This window comes from Phoenix dactylifera, unplaced genomic scaffold (genome assembly GCF_009389715.1).
Source record: "Phoenix dactylifera cultivar Barhee BC4 unplaced genomic scaffold, palm_55x_up_171113_PBpolish2nd_filt_p 000431F, whole genome shotgun sequence".
In the NCBI taxonomy this organism is placed as follows: domain Eukaryota; kingdom Viridiplantae; phylum Streptophyta; class Magnoliopsida; order Arecales; family Arecaceae; genus Phoenix; species Phoenix dactylifera.
The window spans coordinates 318,397-342,790 of NW_024067867.1; the positions used below are offsets into that span (position 1 = coordinate 318,397).

At 38.6% G+C, this 24,394-nt stretch overlaps 1 protein-coding gene and 1 pseudogene across 3 annotated transcripts in view; both read right to left on the bottom strand.

Annotated features, from left to right (window-relative positions):
• Positions 1-1,502: 1,502 nt before the first annotated feature.
• On the bottom strand, positions 1,503-9,449 carry LOC103697126 (annotated as a pseudogene).
• The window catches only part of LOC103697124, a 33,858-nt gene continuing 18,530 nt past the window's right edge, over positions 9,067-24,394 (bottom strand). For 2 of the 3 annotated variants that reach the window (XM_008778919.3, XM_008778921.4), the window contains exons 3-5: positions 16,128-16,241; positions 15,802-15,951; positions 9,067-10,347 (exon numbers count right to left, since the gene is read on the bottom strand). In XM_008778919.3, coding sequence (XP_008777141.2) covers positions 10,207-10,347; positions 15,802-15,951; positions 16,128-16,241 — 405 coding nt within the window. In that variant the 3' untranslated portion in view covers positions 9,067-10,206. Of the gene's footprint in view, positions 10,348-15,801; positions 15,954-16,127; positions 16,242-24,394 lie in introns of those variants that run through there. The other variant, XM_017840600.3, reaches the window with a different exon arrangement.

Here is a 24,394-nt window from a genome sequence, read left to right on the forward strand (position 1 = left end):
GAATTGAATATATGAAAGAATCTTGAAACCGTGAAAAGAATCTTATGAATTTAAGAAATATTTGACTTATACTTTGGAACTGCATATTTATTTATTTTCCACATATTATTGCTTGATTTATCTAGCTAGAGTATTCATTACTTACTGGGCTGTCTAGCTCATTATACCATCTCTTGTTGCTTTACAGATTTCAAGAACTAGTCTATTGGAGATTCAAAATGGAAGAGCGACTAGAAGAATTGTGGCACAAGTTATCTTAGATTAGGGTTATTTAAGTTGATTTGTTATTATGGACATTTATTATGATTGGTGGACTTTTGTTATTTTAAGAACTAGGTTTCTGCATGTTAGTCAATGGAATAAGATTGCATTTATTCAGTTAAATTATTTAGAATTACATAATTGAGGTGTTTGGTTTAGATGCTTTGCATGCTCGTGGGGAGAGTTTCCTACGGGTGTGCGGCGGTTGGCGCGACCCCCGGCTCGCGATCTCGGGCCGGGGGCGTGACACCCACACTATTCGAATTATCTTCGTTTTGATTATTCTCGTTCCGAATAGATCAAGTACCAGTAGCAAACCATGTATCTACCATATTCCTGCTATTGACTTGTGACCCCATCTCTGGATGAAAAAGATAGTGTTAAAATAATAAATATAATTTAAATCTATCCAAAATTTATCGAGCGGAGCTTGACTGAGCTAGATCAAATTTTGGCTCGGCTGAAAGCTAATAATGAGCCTACTTGGCTGCCTTTGTTTAGCTTCAAACTAAACTTTGATTCGAGTTTTTTTGAGCCAGCCAAGACCATAAAGTCGTTGGCATCAAATTAAGAGCATGAATGCGGCAAAAATAATGTACCAGATTAATATAAAAGGATATTTAGTTCAAGAGGTCGTAAACATCAAAATGACAATCAGATCAAGGGAATGGGAATTAATTTTCATAAACAAACTATCGGTGCAACTAATCTTCCTCAACAATCATCGAATTCCTCAACTCTGAGGTATTGGTCGATAGGCTTCTGGACCCGACCTGGTGCTTCAGTCTCATCAAGACTTTTTAAGCTAGTGCCTGTAACCTTCTAACGTGGGGGCTTCTGTTTCTTGTTGCACGGGACCATCCATCTCTACTCATTAAAACTCTAAACTATCATAATTCAGCGGTCCACCCATAGATTTCAAGTGTTCCTCCGTCAAGCGGTCAAGCCACAGGTGCATAGCAGCCGTTCGTTCCTTTTCTCCATCGACTACAAGAAAAATAAGATTTGGCGACACTTTTAAGGCCTTTACCGACGCTTATAAACGTCAGTCTGTTGCATTTTGACACTTTTAAAAAACGTCGCCAAAGGATCGGCCTATGTCAGAGTGGAAAAAAGAATTACCGACGCTTCTGTAAAGTGTCGCTAAGGTAGTTTTTAAGCGACGTTTTTTAGCGACGCTTTTTAGCGTCACTAAAAACCCATTTAGCGACTCTTTAAAGCGCGTTATAAATATTTTTTTAAAAAAAATATTTTAAAAATTATTTTGAATCAGAGCCTCATTTCCTCGATTCCTCCCCAATGTCCACCTCCGCGCTCCTCCACCGCCGCCTGCCGGAAAATCCCCACATCCACTGCCCCCGTTACCATATGATATCCTCTCATCTTCACATTCTCTGCCTGATTCCTAGGATCCCCACAGATATCCTTCTCATCTTCATATGCTATCCTTCATCCCGCATCCCTCACCTTCCAGATTCCTAGGATCCCATGCTCGCGCTCAGATCCAGCAGCTCCATCTGCACCACGTCGAACCCCTCGACGCCGGCGATCGCCTTGATCTCCGCTAGCCCAGCCGCCGTCTCCACCTGGCAACATCACCAACAGCTCCTCGTCAACCCGCGCCAGGTAGCCGTCGTCGATGCCGTAGGCGGAGGCGCGCACCACTGTGTGGACGGACCCGCGGACGCCGCGCGGCGAGAAACGGCAGAATGAGACGGCGAGCGCGGCGGCGCCGGGGGACTCGATCATGGGGAACATGAGTCCCTGGGGGCCGAGATCGAGGGCCCTTCTTGGCCCAGGCGGCGGAGAGCTCCGAAAGGCGAAGGATGGCCGGGGTGCGGGCGGCGGCGAGGGCGAGGAGGCAGGGGAGGGCCTCCGCGATGCTGCCAGAGCCGTGCTCCATGTCAACGACCACGTAGCCGTAGCTGGCGAGGCCGGCGATCTCGGCGAGGGTCGGGGAGGAGCGCAGGAGGAAGAGGCCCGTAGAGAGTCTCGCCGGCGACGAGACGGGACTTGAGGGTCCGTGGTTTGAGGGAGAGGGGGGCGGAGTCGGGATCCAAGGAGGCGGCGAAGAGGCGGGCGAAGACATCATCGCCAGAGCCGTTCTGCTTCTTGAATCTGGAGGGGGTTAGGGAGGGGGGGCGATGATGATGAGAGAGAGAGAAGACAAGGAATGGGCGAGGAATGGGGAGGGGGTTCCATTTTCTCTTCGATCTCTGAAATGGGTTGAGGGTGGAGGGTGGTGGCCAGGAAAACGGAAAGAGAGAGAGGGCTCATTGGGATTTAACGTGATGTTGGTGGAATGTTGGCTTCCAACGATGCTTTTTAGCGTCGTCTTAGGCCCGGTGACTATACCAACGCTTATTAGCGTCGTCTTTTACCGACGCTTTTTACAAGCGTCGGCAAATTTTGACGCTAGACCAAAAATTGCCAACGCTTGTGAAAAGCATCGGCAAAAAAGCGTCGGTAAAACCGACTTTTCCTGTAGCGATCTCTGTAATGAAAATTGTATAATTTTTTTCTTAATAAATTAAATTTATTAAATCAATCCAAAATAAATAAATTCATAGGAATCATATATATATATATATATATATATATATATATATATATATATATATATATATATATATATATATATATATATATATTTGATTCATATGAATTTATTTACTCGCTCTACTCGCTCGCTTGGCATGAGCCAGCAAGAGAGTAAATAAATTCATATGAATCAAATATATATATATATATATATACACGCGCTCGCTTGGCATGAGCCAGCAAGAAATACTGTCATGAGATTGAGTTGCTCACCTGTTCCAAACACTTCTAAGAGCCAAGCTAAGCCATTTTTTAAGACCAGGCCACTCTAACCTGTCACCAACCTCAGGAGTAATAAACAAACAAAAAAACAATTTACATAGATAAGCTATGCAGCAATGCCTCCCATATCTTTCCATCTCTGTATTGAAGCTTAATTTTTTGATGTACAATTTACCATAGACGAAGGCCAAACACTTCTACTAGCTAGGGACCAGGAGAGAGAGACGAAACTTGCGGACTACCACCAAACCGTAAACATCATCAGGTCCTGGATCCGTGGCTAAGAGACTGAACATTACCATGTCTCTTCTCTCCCCCTTCAACATGATGTACTTCCTTAACACCCCCTCCCTCTGAAACCCGGCCTTCTCCAGCACCCTCTGCGATGCGGGTTCTCCACGTCGGCCACCGCCTCCAGCCTCTCCAGGAACGGCCACTCTTCGAACACCGTGGCTGCCGCCCCCCTGAGCGCCGCCGTGACAATACCCCGGCCCAGTAATCATAGGCCAGGCGGTAGCCGACCGAGGCCCGACACGGGTCGTTCGGAACTGGGTTGACAGAGATGGAGCCCACGGGGCGGCCGTCGTCGACGCAGATGGCGCGGTACCAGGGGTGAGGGAGGACGTGGTCGATGATGTAGTGGAGGGCGTCGCTGGCGGTGGCGTAGGGGCCGCGACGCTGGAAGCGGGTCACCCGGGGATCCGACGCCCATGTCATCATGGCTTCCACGTCGGACTCGGACGGCTCGAATGGGCGGAGGGTGATCTTTGGGGTTGGTTTCTTATTCATTTGGCTCTGGTTTCGTTGGGGATTGGTGGAATTTTCTTCTATTCTTTTTTGTTCTTGGTCCTCCGAGTTCCGGCCAATGAACTGACGATGGAGTTGCACAGAGATTTATATTTGTGCGTGTAGGCAAGTATAGTGGTTGGTCAAAGTGCATTCTATTAGTCTTTTGAAGTTCTTTTTTTTTTTTTTTTTGACGGAGGAGTTGAATGGGAAGGTAGTTAATTGGAGCTTTGCAGGCGGCGTTTGGAAATGATAACTTGGTGCCAGCCACAAGGAATCCGGGGAAGGGATTGTTCTCAGGTTGGCCGCCGCAGTTGACCGTCTGCCAACTTGGACTTGCAGATTGCTTTTCAAGCAAACTGTCGAACACGAGAAATTATACCCTACGGCGGGTAATCGAAGCCCTTGCAGCGGTGCATCAGCATAAATATTTGATGAACAGAGTCTATAAAAATAAGCAGCTTCGATTGCCTACATAAATGCATACAGTGTAGGATGTAATTTCTCATCAAACACAATACAATTGGGTTAAAAAACCTCGTTCAAAATATTTATCAAACATGAGGGGATTCAGCCGTTTGGAGCTATGACTGCACACAGTTTGGAAAACTTATTTAAACGAAATTTTATTAGTTGTTTTTGTCTTTGAAACTTCAAAAAAAATCTAACTTCTATAATCTTAGAACTGTAGTTTCTTAGCTTTGTTTTTTTAAACCTCTCTATCTATTCACAATCTTTATATTTTCATTCTACTCTTATCTTTTCTCACGCATCATCGCGAGAAACTATTGAACGGATGATGGAAGTTCCGAAGTTCCTAGCAATAGAAGCAGGTTGACTGAGATTTTCTTTTTCCAATTATTTTTTAAAAACAATACTGTTAAAGTTTCACAGATCAGAATCAGAGTTGTAGCAGATGGTCGAGATTTGCTGTGGGAAGCTTAAATAACTAGTGAAGCTGTACGTAACAGTGCAGAAATTTTTAACGACCGACTTAAATCTCACCTTCCAAATTTCACCCAACCATAAATAATAATATGAAAAGTATACCAGAAAAATTATTGTAAGAAACTGTCAAAATAATATGGCGTTAGTGGAGAGGGCAAGCTGTGTACATCACCAGGTCTCGGCACCAACTTTTAAGAATAATAAATACTTTCGGAGCACTCCCTGTTTATCAAAAAAGCCAAGCTTCTCCAATACCCCCTACGATGCCGTGTCGTCCACGTCCACCTTCTTAAATATGGAGCCCCCTACGATGCCGTGGTACCGATGGCCCTGAACCAGGGGTTGAGGAGCACCTTCCTTGATGCATAGATTTTAAAATTTTATTTTCAAATAACTTTCATTTACAGGAGTTACACTTCTTATCCATTTAGAGATTGCTATACTTGTTAAAATTTTAACTGTTTCGTTCCTTCCATGGAGAGATACTTCATTGACTCTTTTTAATCGTTAGGGGATAATTTGAAACTTTGGCCATTTTGTTTCTTTTAGGAGACGGCTTCTGAAAATTTATCTTTTTTACCATGCAAAAAATGGTATATGTGCTCAAAACATCATATCCAGACAGCCATTTGGAAGATGCCTCTTGCACACAAGATCAACTCAAATAGTTTGAAGATAGTTATATTTGTAGAGGCATGATTTCGGATGCTATATCCAACCATTTATTTGACATTTATTGGAACCGCATTAGAATTGTCGAATGTATTTTAAGCAAGATGCTTCACTGAAAATGATGGAAATAGAGTATATTTGATCAATAAGTATTAAGTTCAAGATGTTTCATGAGAAGCAGATTATGGTGCAAGTTTAAGAAATGATATGCATGGCACAAGACAACAGTTCAATTGGAGAATCAATGACCTGCAATTTTCAAGTGTCGTCTACCATTGACAAACTGCCTCCATCATGGAAGACTATCGAAAAATGTTGAAGCGAAATTGTCGTCTAAGCTTTGGAAGAATTACTTCAATAACTTCAAAAAGAGGAAGAAGCACACGTTAAAGATAAATTGGAGGAAACAAAACATCAAGTTTGTCGTTCCAATTTTAGCACTAATAATGTGAATTTAGTAGATGCACCTTATCCTAATAGTTTTAAAATGACTTACAAAAATAAGAAAAAAGTTTGATTTGATTCGACCCGAGGAGAAACTAATCTCTTCAACTCACACAACTCAATCTTTCAAGAAATTAAAACAATAAACAAAAATGATGAAAGAAGGGTGTAGGTCCCATTTTTTCATTAAGATATAGCAAACTGACAAAATATGTCCTTATAAATTTAGATCGGATTTCTTTTCAAGTTAAAAGATACCATAGCTTTTCCAAAAAAAATACAAGTAGTGAAAATAATCATTGTTGATCTAAAGGTTTAATTTTAACGGTACAAAACATTTGACTATAAGCTTTACTAATTGTGCTTTTAGCGTACTTAAATATTTGTGTAGGAAGCAAAAATAATCCCAAAATAATTTGATTACTTGGATAAGTAATTAACATAAAATACCCAAGTTGGAGAGGATTTTACAAGCCTTATTGAAGTTCTAAAGTAGACGAGTCAACCCCAATACAGGTAGAGCCGACCCCTTGAATGACCATAGGCTTAGACAGAGGATCATGTTTATGAAGGATTCCAAGAGTCGACCCAACACCACTCAAGTCACCCTTGGCACACTAGAGAAAACTAGCATATTTATATGAGTCGGCCCCAACAACTCATGAATCGACCCCAAAATAGTCTTAAGCAAAAAACAAATCGCAATAAAAAACAGTTGTTTCGCGAGTCGACCCAAGCAGCACAACTATCGAGTCTTGCTGAGCACGAGTCAACCCCAAAATAATCTTAGGCAAAATAATAAAATATAGTGAAAAGTAAGCATCGGCACGTAAGCATCTCTAATGCACAATGTATTTCTTGACGCTTTTTTGATAAGTGTCATTAGGCCCGCTATAATAGATGATGCTCAAAAGTGTCGTCAAAAGCTATAAACAAGACAACGCATTTAAGCATTGTCAAATTCCCTAATGTTCTACACAATCTTGCCCAATCTATAACTAGCCATCTTTCCAGAGCTTTAAATTGCCCACACCATCAAGCTCCTCCTCCTCCAAGCATCCATGAGACCAGCTCCTCTGTCGACCTCCTTCTCCTCCTCCACCAGCTTCCTCCACCTCCTTCTCCTCCTCCTCTTATGACCTGCCTGCAGCTGCCAGCCTATGCCAATCCACGGAAATCTTAAATTGGATTTTTCACCCATCACTCTACCGACAGCCCCCATCCATCGACGATGCTTTTGCCGCCCCTTAAAATCTTCGTCATCTTGCTCTCCTCTCTAATGATTTTTCAATTCCTCTCTCTTCAGTTTTTTGCTGCTTAAAGCTCTAATCCTAACCTAACTGAGAGATCTCCATGCTGTTGGAGATCTATTGGAGATCTCCATGCCTCTGCCGATCTCCCACATCTCCTTTGGGCCCCTAATCATGCATAATGTTCAAGCCCTAACACGCTCCCACTATGAATCCATGTGTTGGATTCTAAACTTTCTCTTTGTTTTTTTATTGTTAATTAATTAGTTGTTCATTGCTCTCATGGTTTTCAGAATAGCTAGTAGTTTGTTAATTATAGTCTGCTGTGTACTACTATCTTGATGTAAATCAGCTATGTACTTCTTCTAATGATTTAATAGGACATTCAGGATAATAAATTCCAGAGGTAAAAGAATCAGTTTAAGAAAAATATGCAATATATATCAGAAATTAAACCAAATTTGCTTTAGTATTTATTAGAACTATTAATTCCATGCATGTATTAAATTAGGAGAATGTTTATTGGTATTTTTCTAGAGTTTATCAGGCAGCATCTCTTAGAGATCATGTAAGTATTGTATACCTGTGTCTTTTAGGTTGTTGTGATGCATTTACATAATGGATATTTGAAGAACCACTATTATCTATATAAACCCCTGTAGTTGAGTCCTGTTGTCCTCTCCCCTTCTACATTTATATCTAAGCAAAGTGATACTAGAGCTTCTTGCCTCCATCATCCTAATATGGTGACATCATAGCTACATCACGCCAGCAAGATCATCAACAACAGAAGAGTTATTTGAGAGTAAGAAGACTTGAAGTGCAGGAACATGATAAAGGTGAAGAAGGCAAGAGTGGTTATAAGAAGCAAAATCCCTTGACTTGTCATCTCTAATGAGACATGCATGGCAGTAAGGGAAGACACAACGTAAATTGTTGTGGTGTTATTGATTGATTTAGAGCATTGTAATGCATATGAAATCACTAAAATAAGTTTTGCATGAATGAGCCAAACAAATTTAGCTCATAAAATCTTCATTGATGTTTGATTCGTAAGTTAGATTTATAGAAGTAAAAATCCATAAAATCCCATTGATTCGTAAGTTAGATCATTATTAATATGGATACAAGTCGATTTTCCATTTTGATATTTTTTGGGAAATAGCATTATTATCTATAAATAAAAGGATTTTATTCACATGAACAACTTCAACATCTATTGATTCTAATAATTGATTGCAGAATTGATCATTTTGATCTCTTTTAATTCATACATGCGGACCTTGATCTTACAAATGGGGATATTCCTAATACTCACAAAATTAACCAAAAATGACTTGAATAAAAGGAACTGAAGTGAATATATAGGTACCGTTTATAGTTATAGAATGTTTTTGTGGTATCTAATTACATGCAAATAATTATAGATTAGATGGTTACTTCACATAAAAAGATGTTATTCTTGTAACATGTCTTGCATTATTGTTCATATTAATAAGGGATATCTGGAGGACCCAGCTTCCTCAAAAGTTATGTTTATTTATTCCCTATTTTACTTCAAGAAAAAGAGAGATCAATGGAAACTTAACCAGCCTAAGCTTATTAGGTTAGCATTCCTCTTTATTTGGAGGAGGTCCAAATCCTAATAATGGCATCACTATGGTGACACTCACTCTATTTCTCAGAAATATATATATATATATATATATATATATATATATATATATATATATATATATATATATATATATATATATATATATATATATATATATATATAAAAGAATGATTACTATTGTATAGCTAGTTAAAGAAAATTAATTAAAAAATCCAATGACGTAATAAACATCAAAGCAAAACTTAGAAAAGTATCAGGTTCAGCTAATTGAAACCGAAATCTGGATATCAATTTTTGTTTGGCCTGACTGCATCATGTCACAAGGACAGCTTTTTAGAGGCAAAGATAAATAAAGTCCTCAAAAAGTTTACCACATTTGAAAACCAGAAAGCGCATAGACAGGAGAAAGCATGCTTGGTGGAGTAGATCAGCAGCAGCAAGCATTACAATCTCCAGCAACTTGGGCCCATTCTGGATTGCCATCCCTGCTGCTGGAATTGGGACTGCCAAGCAAGCTGAAACCTGACGAGCCTTTAGACAAGCATACACCTGTTAATCAATTAGCAAGATCAGCTTGGCATTCTTTGTTACACCTCTTGGTTCCATTTTTCACCATCACCACCTCTGGTGCAACCACCATCACCCATTCCCACTTAAACCACCTCTCGTTCAGCCTCCAACACAGTTTTCTATCATCACAACCTTTCTATCATCACAACCCCCAGCCTTCCATTTGCCCCCATTCGCATTTCATTCTTCTGCCCAGTATCCATACTTGAACCTATTCACCTCTTTGTCAATCATAAGAGAGATACTGGAAGTGCAATTCATAGTGTAATAAGAAAGGAATACATTTTCAAATCCAGAATATACACATATTCCTCATTAACAGGACCTTTGAGAAGAGTGCTTCCAACTTCCAAATGGTCTTGGAAATAAACGATGAGACTCACCAAGACACATCGAACGTACATATGAATTCTGCAGTTGCAAAACCATGCAGGTCAGTTAAAGAACTTGTATAAAGCTTCTCATCCCTTGCTACTCAACCAATAGAGGTGGCAGAGGTCCCTTCATTAAAATTAAGCTAGGTAAGCAGTATTTAGAAGCCAAAATTGCCTGATTCATGCTGCCTTGGATCAAGAAGCCTCTATGAATGACCGAACCACCCAAAAAAAGACCCCAGGGTATGTGCCAAGACAAAAAATCCAAAAACAAAGTATTAGAATAACAGATACAAGATCTTTGTCTTAATTTTATGTCTGAGAATTTTAATGTGTATATAATCGTCTGCTAAAGATCCCTATCCAGAAGACGGCAGGACCCTTGCCACAACAGCGCTGGCACTCTGTTGGATGGCACTGCACTGTTAAAGATGACAGTCTACGATGTTTACCTATCCAATTATGCTACAGGCAGCAGCTTTTCTTTCAAACGTGAAATCAATTTAAATGTTTCCTCTGCTTCAACCTGCCGACGAATATCAGTCCTCGAAGCTCGGTCTGGATGGAACCTCAGCAATGCTTGTTTATAGGCAGCATTGACCTGCCCAATCAATAAACAGTGGCAAGAAAAACCAACAGTAGGTTACTGTATTAAAGAAGCAAGTACACACCAAAACACACAACATTATTAACATGCCACCCACACATATGCCATGACCAATGAGCCATATTCCATTTATCAGACGCTGGACAAGGCTCATCTAACCACAGTTTTAGGGAACCATTTTGTATTTCTTGTAAGCTACAGATTCAAGGGATGAATCTATATTGGTTAGAATAGCAGGCATTATCATTTACCAATTCCAATGAAATGCTTGCCTTCAAATTCTTAAAAACCACAAATTCACCCTTCAAATTGTCATTTCCAGAAGATAAAAGAAGGGAAGGACCTTAGAGGTCAAATTACTGGAAAATAAATCTATTAAAAAACAAAATTGGCATAGTCACCGGACTTAAGAAATATAGATGACCGTACACCTAAGCCACACTAATCTCATTAAAGCCCTAAATGTATTGCTAGATTAACTAATAAAATACCAAAATTGAGCACAACTACAAAAAGGCTAAACCGTTCTTATTTCAATTTAACAACACAGCAGGATTGTTTGCCCTTTAGATGGCTATATCCTACATTAAATATGATTAAGCAGCATCCTTGATCCTACAATATGTAGGATAAAGAGTTGCAATTGTAATGATAAAGCTGTAGACGCAAGTGACAAGAAGCTTGAAGGGTTGGATTTCTCCAAGGTTGTCCGATATCATGCATTCAGTCATAAAATGTGCCAGAGCCAAGGTCAAAATGCTCAGACAGTCTAGGCAATGACCCTTTAAATGCCTTGAGTAAAGAAATCCCCCATATCTAATGAAATTAGTACAGATGAGAGAGATGGAGGGATGGAGGGAGGCAGCGAAGGAGAGAACACATTAAAGAACCCATTAAAACAATCATATTAATGACAGCATGATGACTAATTACTTAAGCTATCCAATAATGAAATCTTTAACTAAAACTGGCATAAAATTTTATGCAATAATTTAAAGTATTACATAAAATTTATCGAATAGTTTGAAGTACCTAATGCTTTCAAGAAAATAATGTTATCTAGAATTGACTAGTGTCTGCTGGTATGCATCATAAACACCTCATTGTACTAAAGAATGAAAGATGGTCATATAACTTAAAATACAAGTACAAAAAATTGGTTACATATATGACAAAACCTATTAAAATACATGTTCACAAAATTGGTTACTAGATGATAAAATACAAAGTAAAAAGAGCCTCTTTTTATCTAGTTGCTGGGACGTTGCCTTTGGCTTCTCTTCCTTTTCCCCTTTTTTCTCTCATTCAGTTGCCTTAAATTGAATTTGTCACACACAATGGAGAGGAGGGTTAAAATATGGAAACAAACACTTTACCTACATAATGGAGGCCTTCAATTTCATAAGGGGGGTGGGGGTTATAAGATATGAACGGCTATGATTTTGAAATGTGTCTTATAATGATGTGTTACATAGACTCCAAATTAGACTAAACGCCTCCATGTTAACATGTAATGGGTGGGACACAGGATATGAAGTTATGAACGGCAATGATTTTGAAATTTGTCTTAATATATACACTCCAGATTAGACTGAACACCTCCATATTAATATGTAACTCCATGTTAATATGTAACTATATATATAGATATATATAGATAAATACATATATATATATATGTGTGTGTGTGTGTGTGTATTTATTTGTATATGTGTGTATATATATAAATGTACATATATAAATATATGTATATAATAGCTAGACTAGACTACACTTAAGTGGATCTCCACATAGATCTGGTTAGGTTCAGATCGGACCATGGGGGTCCCACATTGATGATCCGAGCTATTAGATGTGATCTACTATCTTTAAACTGCTTACACACAAAATCATGTCATTTGGAGATCCCTAGCCTATGCATCAAGACGTCAAAAGATTAAACAGCTTAAATAACACAAACTTCAACAAGGATTCTCTTTTATCTAAGGGAGCATGCCTCAATTAGCCCTTCTCAATACTTTGAAAGAACATTTAAGTTAGCAGAACTTCAACCAGGTTTTTTTATCTAAGGGGAATTTGCGGAACTATCTTTATTTTAGCAAAATGGGTCATTTTCATGTTTTTATCTAAGGGAAGCTTTACTCAACTATTATGTTCCCATCTTTAAATTAGATGCATACCATAAATCTAGATGCACACATATTGATGATGGGTGTGCATCTTGCAGACAAATGCACAAAAATGTTCTTAGTCATGAGGACGGGGATATAAAGACCATTAAAGTCCAAGATGGACAATTCTAGGGGACAAAATAGAATTATTTTTGCAAAAAAAAAAAGCAAATAAAGATGATTTTTCACGTAAAATTTCCTTTTATCCAGATATCTTTGCATAAGGAAACATAAAACTGACATTAATTTTGCAATATAACTTCAAAAACCTTACTAGTTTCAATAAAATTTCAAATGATCAAAAAGAGATTAAAAGTTACTAAATACTAACTTTCGAACTTCAAAGCCTCACATCTCTTGCTACTAATTGTATATTATGAATTTACAAAAAAATAGCTTATTCCTCCAACCAAGAATTCCTTCAAAGCCTAACATCTGGCAACTAGGCATAAAATCATCTTTCTTGAACCAACCAACAATTTCAAAACATCTTTCAAAATTGCAATTTAACTCCAGAAAAGTATCCCAAAGCAATTTGATAGAGAGATATTTTCCATAATGATAACAAGAAGAAAATGGGTATCTGGTAATAGCTTCCTAGAACTTAACTTACCTAAGAAAAAAAATTCTTATAAAATTAAAATATAAAACAGCCCCAGGAATTCAGCAACCTTAGGAAAGTAAGAATCAAGGATTTACCATTTAAATACAAGCAGTGCCTACTGGCACATACTGGCAATACCACATATTGTACCAGCAAGGTACCAATATGTCCCTCAGTATGGTACCATAGATAATATTTTTGCTGTGCCAGCACCAATAGGAGTATTGTGTCAGTAGTCAGTACAATATCAGACTAACTGGTAAGGTACCAATATGGGTACTTGTACTGGTAATTCAACTCTAGGTAACAACTAACAACCTGACAATTAAAGAAAAAATGACCAGCCCATGAAAAAGAACACATTTTCAAACAAATCAATTTTTAAGTACATGAGAGTCCACTTCTACTACACTTTCATGTCTATTTCAAGTTTTGAACTAATGTGGTGGATTTTATCTATTGGTAATTAGCCATTACTTCGTGAAATGTTATGTAACCACATTCTTTAGTGGGGGTTAGAGGAGTTAAGAACAACAACTTATTTTTCAAGTAGTTCATCGTTGGATGACTATTCACAACACTGCTTTCTGGAGTTGGTAGTATTTGCAAAGCTAGCTACTTCATGTAAGTCAAAGATAAATCATATCTCACATCAGATAAAAGCACTGACATGTCTCGAGTTTGGATGGTTAAAAAAGAAACTGACAATCCACAAAAGACTGGCCTCATAAACTCGGTAGAAACAAAAGACTGGCTAAATATCACCAACAAAAGCCTCAGTTACTGTGTTTAGCAGTTGAAGCTTCAGAACCCCAACTGCATTAAAATGCCCTACCAGATGATAGTTAAACATCAGATTTCTCGCTGATAATTAGATTTCTCCGTTAGTGTTGTTACTTGTTACTTACTTTTCATTATTTTTTCATATATTTTTAAAGAAATCTGCAAAAAAAAAATCTTATGAGTCCAATCTGATCTGGTTCCCTCTACGATTTATGATGTGATCCCGATCTTGACAACATTGGCCCCTACCATTAATCATGGAGCTGACAAAAACAGATACCTTCAACATATTTTCCTAGATCTAACATCAATATACGACCCAAACCTCTTTAAAATTCAATCATCAAGACAGATTCTCATTAAAATTTCCATTAATACTACAAGACACTTATCAAACACTGTCTGTAAAACAACATTAAAAAAAAGGACCCTGATGCAGAAGCAAAAAAGCAAGAAGAGTTGCATAAATACATGTTGGTATCCTGATATCATATTCATCATGTATGTCCTAGATGATCGGGCTTTCAATCTAACCAAATCCACAAGCTTTAAATAAGAAGTTTCCATAGACATGACAGCCTCACTAAAATAAGTCATGATCAAATGAAGATGAAACATGTAAATAATTTTGCCACTTGGGTTTGGATGGCTGGTACTAGTTTATGTGACAAAGTAGTAGTTCAACATAACATACTCACCAAAATCGTGAATTGGAAAATTAGATGCATAGCTACATATATTTGGGTACAATTTGAGTCTAGTTACTCATCAGTTTGATTGCTATACAAATAGTAGTTCAAGGATTCAGCTTTATTATTTATCCATTCACTTGAAATAAGATCGAAAAATGTTTTGAAAGCAATATTTTAGATTCAATTTTTTTCAATTTTATAAGGTTTACTGACAAGTTTGGAGTTATCAAGTTATAGAAGTACATAAAGATTATACAAGACTTTGATGAAACACTATAAGAAGACTAATGAATTGAACAAATAAATCATCATATAAGAATTATAATCACTTGGTATTAAATGGACGATATTGCAAATCAGCTTTCAAACTAAAAAGATGGCCCCATGTATGAGCCTCCTGCCCCGGTAGGGTCTCAGGAGGGTATGCAGCCTTACCCTATGTACAGATAAGCCATTTCTGTGTTTCGAACCCGTGACACCTCCTAGATCATAATAGAGAAACCTCACCATTGAGCCAAGGCTCATCGCCTATTAGTTTTTCCAAACAAAATTCTCTAGTATCATAGCAATTAGGTAATAGGGATAAGAACATTTTAAGTTTGTATTAACAATTACAGTATTTAAGTTTGATAATATTAACTTCGAGGTTGATATGTACTTGCAACATAATGATAATAAGAAGAATTGACATATAGATCTATGAACTACCTACCATTTGGTATGTTAACAAAATTAAAAAAAAGGAATGCCTTGTAGAGGCCCAGAGTTTCTCAGAATATAAACACAAAAAAACTCTAAGAAAAGATGATTTCTTCCTCGGAAATGTTTTCCAAGTGTTCCAATGGATATGTTTTACGTTTCTTAAGCATATTAGTATCAGTTTGGCAGCTGCAGATGATGTTGAATGGTTTGTAAGATTTAAAACTTTGTTCCTACAAATTCAAGGTTCTTCATAAAATAAGAATCCTTCTTCAAAACCAAATGGATTTCTTAGGTGCCCGATGCCAATACATGAGCAAGTGGAAAGTGACAATCAGAACCATCACTAGAACTTAATACTCATCAAATAACGACAAAACACTCCATAAATTACATCAGTGTGTTCTACCTTTCAAGGCATGTTACCAAAAGCATCTATCTAATATAATTGAAAAGTCACTAGTTAAATGCTAAAATAATAACAAGATATGCCACATACCTCACGTGACAAGGGAAAAGGACCCCCTTCAACATGTATGCCCAATCCACGCAAAAGAGAAGCCATGTCCCTGTATTTCATTTCCATCTTGTCTAGTTCCTTCCTTACTTCAGCACGAAACAGTTCTTTCAGATGCATGGTTTCTTCATCCTGAAATTAGCATGTATCCGCATAAGAACATCAAAGAGCATAAGAAGAATCATATTGAGCAAACACACTAAGGACAATTAACAAATCAAATAAATAGGCAATATACATGAAAAGAAACAGGAAATGTAAAAGATATTAATACTTATACAAGGACATGGTAAATATTATTTTGAAACCTTTTTTTGTGATTCCCGAATTTCTTCCAAACGCTGCTTCTGCCTCTTCTCCATTTCAATTAGACGCAAATTTTCAGCTTTTCTTTTCTTCCGCAACCTTTGTGCTTCTTCTGCCTGCAAAAAAGCAACAGCAAGATCAGTTTATATCAAGCAGAATACTAATTATATACTAATCAAATAATCACTTAGCAACAGAAAACATGAGGACAGCACCTGTCATACAACTTTGAGACATCTTTATAAATCAGACTGATCACTAGAAGGGCATATCCCTTCCCCTTTCTTAAGCATCTCACTTCCCACAACCCCCCCCCCCCCCCCAAAAAAAAAAAAAAAAAATCCCTTTCTCAATATGAATTACAAGAGGCTAACGCATGTACATAATCAGGATCAGCAACTCTAATTTCAATTATTTCAGTCAACTTTGACAGATTACCATAAATTATTTGAAATTGTTGGTAATTTCTCTCTTCAAAATTTATGCCATAAATGGTGTAATAATTGATTGTGCTCATATCCAGAAGATGGTGATCTAGGTGGCATTTTTCTCTAAAGACCAGTAACAAAAATTTTGCAGAATTCTGTTTCAAACGTCACATGACATCACTGCGCCTTCCTTGACTCCCATGTAGGGCATTAAACAAGCCCAAGCCTGTGCTGCTCAGGATCAACTTTTTATATCAAAGGATGGTTCAAGATTGAACGCAAGCTTGAGCCAAGCTGAGTTGAAAAAGTTCAAGTTTTGCTGTTTCCCTGACCAAAAGAACTCATATGAGCTTGTTATCAAACCAAAACTAAGCACCAGCTATTATGTAGTTTTTCTCAATCCTTAATTTGAGGCTTGAGCTTGGTTGCTTCTAGTCAAACAAGGTTAAAGCTTTTTATGAACAGCTAGCTTTATTGGTTGACGATCACAGAGGTGAAAGCAAATATGACTACATTTCAACAGCCATGTTGGTGTATGAGAATACAAAGAAAAAAACCTTCTTCCAACACATAGAATGAGCTTTCTTCCAATACACCTTTTTAACAATAAAAAACAACATGGCCTTATATGTTCATTTCAATAAGGGATACATACCCTGTCTCTTTCCAACATGTCCAAAAAGTTTCTCACAATTTTAATTTACGAACCCAAGCTTTCTCATCTTACTCCTCAACCTTTCAGTTTCAACATGAAATCAACATGTGTGCTGGTTACCAGGGCTTCCACCTAACTTTGTCACAGGCTCATAGCCTCATACCATGTCAATTGATTCTCTATCATATCCCTTATACATGCAATAGCTATGATTCTTTTAATGTACCCCTCTTGTTGTACCATACTTCCCTTGCTGTACCTCACACCACATAAGCATTGTTGTATTTACCCCTCATAATATGTGCATGCACCCTCTTTAATCCCACAACATGCTAAACGATACAACCTAACTTTAATCTTGCTTTTATCAACTACATCAGCCTCACCAACTACATCAGCCTCACTCTACTCCTACTAGATACACACTCTTCAATGTCTCCATTTTGATGTAATAGATCCAAGAAATAAAATTTAAAATAAAAATATGGCACATCATTTTCCCTCATCACCTTCTAAATAATATTGGAAGATTTAGGTAAAACGCTTGCACTAACATGGCACAAGCAAAGATCATTGCCGTCAAAAGGTACGCTTAAGGCATAAGGCATATTCAAAGTGAGGTAACTTTATCTACATTCACAAAGTATGCCATATCTACAACCTAAGGAGCAAAATGGCACCAATTTACAATTATGCATGTTGTGTGCATGCAAATATAACCGTGGATCGTTGCTGTTGTGTGTTGTGTTCTGTAATAACTATTTGTGTAGATACGTTGCATTTGTATTCACATTTCTATGACTGTTTGTTGGTGTGACTAGAGTTATTTTTTGATTTGCATATGGTTCTTAGTTTCTAGAATCAAGAGCAGATGCAGGAGGGGTGCAGGTGCAGGTGTAGGGAAGCGGATATTTTAGGAACATTTTTAGTTAAAAAAAGACTTAAGTAGGTCAGATTCAAAATTCTGGGAAGATTCAGAAGGCATTGCTCAAAGATTTGGACTACTAAGAAGTGCATTTGTGTGGTGTTTGCGTTATTTTCTTCATTATCAAGTATGTTTAATATGTACACAGACATGCACGCATGCTTGCACATGTTGCTCTTCACTTCCTTGCTTTGCACCTTGTGCTTAGGCTCTAATAGACCTTGGCGCCTCTAGTAACTTTTGCATAAATCTCAATGAAGGTAGGTGAGAAGGTGGGGATTATGAGCATTTATTTTTCACTTTCGTTTCTACCAAAGGTATGGTCGTCGTAAATGGATAACTCAAGCTGAATGGTTGTATATGTATGCGATAAAGTCTTTGCCTTATATCTCAATGACATTTAGAAAATCAACTGCATATTTTTGCAAAGTGTTTAAAGTAAAAACAAAGGATTTGACACATGTTTCTCTAAAGATGAAAAAGAATTTGATAGCTTCTCATACAAAACACACGAGAAAGGAATCAATCGTGTAATCAATCTAAACAATGCAAGCTAAAGAGGGAACGATTATCCTTTAATAAGTTGGGTGCTAATGTGAAGTTACTTTTTCAATGGCAAGTGCATTAGTTCATTCACAATTATGTTAACAAGCATCAAAAGGGGGAATATAACAATAATAATGAGATGGACAAGGAAGATCAGAACAAACCATTTAAGGAAAAGTTATATAAAATGGAAAATTTTCTAGATGATAAAAAAACTTAATTGTAAAAAAATTCAAAGAGGGCACAGGTTTCTTCTATATATCATTTTTACAGGCAATTAAAATCTTTCAAGAGCTTGACACATGTTATTTAAAAGGAAAAGTAGAGAGAAAATATCAAATTACTGAATGAAAACAGGATAGAGGAGGGGAGGAAGAGATAGATTTAGAAGAATATGCTCAAATGAAATATTATAATATTTCACGAGGAAATTGTTAGAAGTATGTCCTAGAAGCCAATTTGGCTGACGCATTTTTATTCTGGGACATAAATTTGTACTTGATCTTATTATTAATTTATTAAGTTGGGCATTCTTTTTCATTCATATTGTTTATGTGTCTATGAATCGTCCAAGAAATTAATAAGATGATGATGCATATTCTCAAGAGTTGAGAATTTGAGCTATGTATCATTGGTGATTAATTTCTAAATGCTCCTGATCGATGGATCATCACGAGGACGGTGATTGATCCGATCAGTGCACACATCATTTTCTTACGGATGGACGAGACTCGAGTCCACAGTGTAGGGACACTGAAGTGATAGTGCAGGTGCTTGTTAGAGAACAAGGGTACTGAGCGTGACCAAGACAAGAAGTCACTTGGATATCTATCCACTCGTCAGTGACTTGCTTGATGTTGCAGTAGTATGACTGGTCCTTTGACCTGCGGTGCTTCGGCTACTCACAGTGAGTTTATTGTAGTTTGACTGCACACATACATGATCTCTAGCCATATGGGTCCATGCAGTGTAGATTGGCTGCAGTAGGTTCACTGTAGGAGTAGGGTATGCACCTATAAGGAATCTATCGACCTTGATAGATAAGGAGAGATCCTATGTGATTTATAAGACTGAGTTCGTAAGACCTCGGCCGGAGCAGTATGCACAGTGGAGAAAGAGTTTTTCACTCTCGAACTTAATTCGAATAAATCTTCACATACGACAGACGATGGGGTTTGACGAGTTGTCCATGACCTCCGTCCTGTAGGGATGCACGATAGTAAGACTGTATCACATATTAACTGCACCTAGAGGTTCATCATTCTATTCTGCTGGGTAGCCACTACATGCTGCTAGGTGTCACTAGTGGATGGTGAGACTCACAGAAAATATTTCGATGATCGATAAACCCTAATGAGTTGAGTTGGAATCGTTCCAACCCATTGAAAGGAGTTTTCAATGATATTGAGATAAAGATCACAATATATCTCACTACCAGTCAGAATAGAACCTATGGGGTCACACACACTAGAAGTATTGACCGATCCGATGGTTGAAAAGTGATTATGAATCACAAGTAATCAATTCGATTGATAATAAGTTGAAAAAAAATGGGAATTGATTAATTGGACTTAAAACACGAATCCTACTTGGAGTGGGATTCCTAGAGTCCTAATTGGATTAGGACTGGGAGTCCTAACTTGGAGTAGGACTGGGATTCCTACTTGAAGTAGGATTCCCACAATCCTAATTAGATTAGGATTTTGAATTTATTTTGCATTCCTACTTAGAATAGGATTCCTAGAAATCCTAATTGGATTAGGACTTCGGATTCAAATTAGAGTCCTAATTGGATTAGGACTAAAAATGAATAAATCCTAATTGGATTAGGATTTCTTAAGTCCTAATTAATTATTAATCTAATGAATTAACAAGACTCCTAATTAGATTAGGATTGAAGAGTTCAATTGAGTCAAAATTGATTTGAGTTCTAATTGGATTAGGACTTACCTAGATTAGACCCAAATGGTTCATGATTTGGTTAAAGCCTAATGAGATTATGACTAAACCAAATAGGGCCCTCCTAATCCTCCTTAAAGGAGGACTAGGGCAACACAAGAGGAGGGGGTCACGCCCCTCCTTTTGCTTCTTGGTGCGGCATGAAGAGAGGGGCCGGCGCCCCTCTTGGAAAGGGATCAAGGGCTCCTAATTTGTAGGAGCCCTTCATGCTTTAAAAGGAGACTTGGCGGCACCCTAGGGCATTCAATTGAAGCCCTCTCCCCTCCAAGCCGTGGCCTCCCTCTCCTCTCCCTTGGATCAGCCGCAAGCAAGGAGCAAAGAAAAGGTGGTGTTGGCGGCCTCATCTTCTTCCCTTCTTCATCCAACGCAAAGGGGAGAAATAGGCTGCAAGGTGCTTTGGTTCTTCTCCAAAGATCCATCTTTCTTCTTCCTCCTCCCAAGCACAATCAAGGGTTGATCAAAAGAGAGAAGATCAGCCATCTAAAGTTGTCTCTGCAAGGGAGCTAGCACCCCGGGGAGACAAGGAAGCTTTGATCGGTTCTTTACTTCGTGTGGATACCCGTAGAGGCCGGACGCTTGTGCGGCTTCAAGCGAACCTTCATCCTAAACCACGATCATTAGTTTGCGGTGATCATCTACCCGCACAAAGGTGAAGATTTGATCTTCCTAATGTTTTAAAAGTTTTTAATCCTTATCTAACTACGAACAGTTTTTGAACAACGTTCATGCGATGAACGGTTGATCCCGCACATGCCTCTTCCACTGCGTCTGAATTTTTTAAATTTTTCTGCGGCATGGGCGGTTTCTAACATAAATATAGTATACAACATGAACCTACTAGACAACAATGCCCCGTTTTCTTATTCAAGTGAGCAATAAACACAACTCTTAAAAGAAAAAAAGGTATGTTGCCCAAGGTGACAAGCCAAGAGGGGGGATCAATTGGTTTCTCTAAATTTTTACTATCTTAATTGAGTCAATTGATGAGTGAGTTAAATTAAAACAATAAATAATGCAAACACACAAGAAGTATAGTGGTTCGGTGCTCTCCTAAGCACCTACGTCCACTCCCCAAGCGACCCCTTGGGAATTCACTATAATTCCGTAGATTATAGTTGGATTATTTTCCAGGCTCACAATCCAAAAACCTTTACACCTTGGTTTTCCGGGATCACCAAGAACCTATGTTGGTTTTACGGGCTCACCAACAAACCTTCACAATTAGTTTTACGGGTTCACCAACAAACCTACACCGTTGGTTTTACGGGCTCACCAACAAACCTTTTACAAGATGATTAAAAAGAACAAAGTTGAAACTCCTATATGAGCAAATATAACAATTATAAGCTACAAAGAAGAGTTTAGAATATAGTTATCGCTTGATGAGACTTCTCTCTTCTTTGTCAAGATTGCTTCACTCTTCAAGGGTTGATGGAGCTCTTAATGTCCCTTAGAATCTGCTCAACCACTTCTTTTTGACTCTTTGAGTGAAGCACTTGGATAAAGAAAATTAGGGCTCTTGTCTTTCTTGTGTATGCTTTGATATTTTGCAAAAGGATGTTTTCTCTGATGAATAGTGTCACTTTAAATAGTTTTCCTCATCCATTGGACACCCCCCATTGGTTAGATTTCAAAAACTAGCCGTTACTTACTGTTGGGAGGACAAAAAGTACTTCTGCAGAGCCGTATGTTTCTGCCCGTGCTGGGGTCGACCCAAACTTTTCTGGGGTCGACTCAAACCACTGTTCATCAGACTTGGGGTCGACCCAACTTTCACTGGGGTCGACTCCTGCTTCATTGGGGTCGACCCTCTCAGGAAACATAGAACCTTACATCTCAGCCGTTTTTCACTGAGGTCGACTCAACACTTTTTGGGGTCGACTCAAGGTATAGTGGGGTCGACTCAAGTTCCATTGGGGTCGACCTCTCAGGGATTCCAGAGAGACAGTATTGAACGACACAGCCTTGGGGTCGACTCATGTTCAGTTGGGGTCGACTCAAGCATTCCTGGGGTCGACTCCATCTGGGGTCGACTCAAGAAAGGTTGGGGTCGGCCCTCTCAGTAAATTTCAGAGACTTGTTTTCTTGAGGCTTGAAAATGGGGTCGACTCAAGCAAGCTTGGGATCGACTCCACTACTGTTCATCCGTGCCATTTTCGCAGAAGTGTGCCTGATGGTTCCATGATGTGTCGGGGTCGACTCCACCAATCTTGGGGTCGACTCATTCCACACTTTGCTGCAACTTAAGGTTAGATTCATCCATATAATCAATGAAATATACTTCAAGCAATTTTGAATGTATGCCATGGTAGTGCTACATACTCTTAACAATGAAAATTACTATTGTCCCCTTAATAGTACGTTTCACTTGAAACTTTGCCGAATTAGAATTTAGAATTCACTATCCCTTTTCTATCGCAAATTTTATCTCATTATTAATCATTGAAATACATCTTGATCTCATTCTTCTAATGTACCGAGAGTGACGAACTCAGTAACAATGTATCATGTTAACTTGTAGTATTTAATTAGATATTTCCTCAATGGTTGTGTTAATCATCAAAATAACACTATCATCCTCAAGGTAATACTGAAAGAAAATTTAACAAAGAAACTGACTAGGACAAGAAACTTTTTACAACCTCAAGACATAAGGTAATGCTCGAAGTAATGGATAGTCAATATCCAATACTAATCACATCATGCATAGGTGCTTGTTTTGTGTAGATCAAACATATGAAGTATAGTTACAGTGTAGAATAGTATCACCAGGTATACCAGTAGGTGTAGTTTTTGCAGACATGCAACAAAATTATATTCAACCCTTGTTCGTTAGAAATTTTATATATTCCTTTTAACTTTGATCACCCTTTTATGTCTAGTCCCTAGCCCTTTACACACCTAAGCACAATGCGTACAAAACAGATACAAGTATTCATAGAAACAGGCATAACTCTATGCAAAACACTAGCCTAACTGTGTAAATAAATGCAATATAAAATGCTAATTGTGCTAGGGCTAAACATAAAATGTAGGGCAAGAAACAGACTAAGCCGAGCCATGCCCCTACCCAAGCCCAACCCCGAATTTTTTACTCGGGTTTTGGTCCAAACATAGGCCCAAAATGTTTGGAAGAACCAAGGCTCGTGCCTGACCTGAAACCCAATCAAGCCAAGCCAAATTAACCTGTTTGGGCATTTCATTGAGCACCTCGATAGCTTGGGAGACAAGGAGACAAGGCAAGCGACAGATGAGGGCAACATATGTCAAGGGTGATGAAGTTGGGGACATCACGATCCATCTCTTCGACAACAGCCCATGCAACACCTATATGGAGCATCTTGGCGAGGGATTTGACCATAGCGCAGTGGGCAAAAGGTGAGGGGAGGTAATCGAGGTGACAGGAGGCCTAGGAGAAGAAGCGAAAGGCGAGGGTGCTTGCATCTCTGTAGGGGGCGGTGACGCACTCGACGAGGCCCTGGTGGAGGGGCCCGTCAGAGTCAGTGAGGGCAAGGGCGATCTTGGGAGGTCAAGAATGGAACTTGTGAAGGATTGTTGGAGCTTCTTGACGTCAGAGGAGGCTATTGACGTCGGAGGCAGAGGAGGTGGTGGAGTGGTGTTGTGGTGGAGGCGGTAGGTAGAGATGAGAGGATTTGACTATGGCCTAATGGGCAGTGGGGGAGGGAGCTAGTCGAGATGGCAAGAGGCTCAAGAGAAGAAGTGAAAGGCGAGGGTGCTGGCATCTTTAAAGGAGGT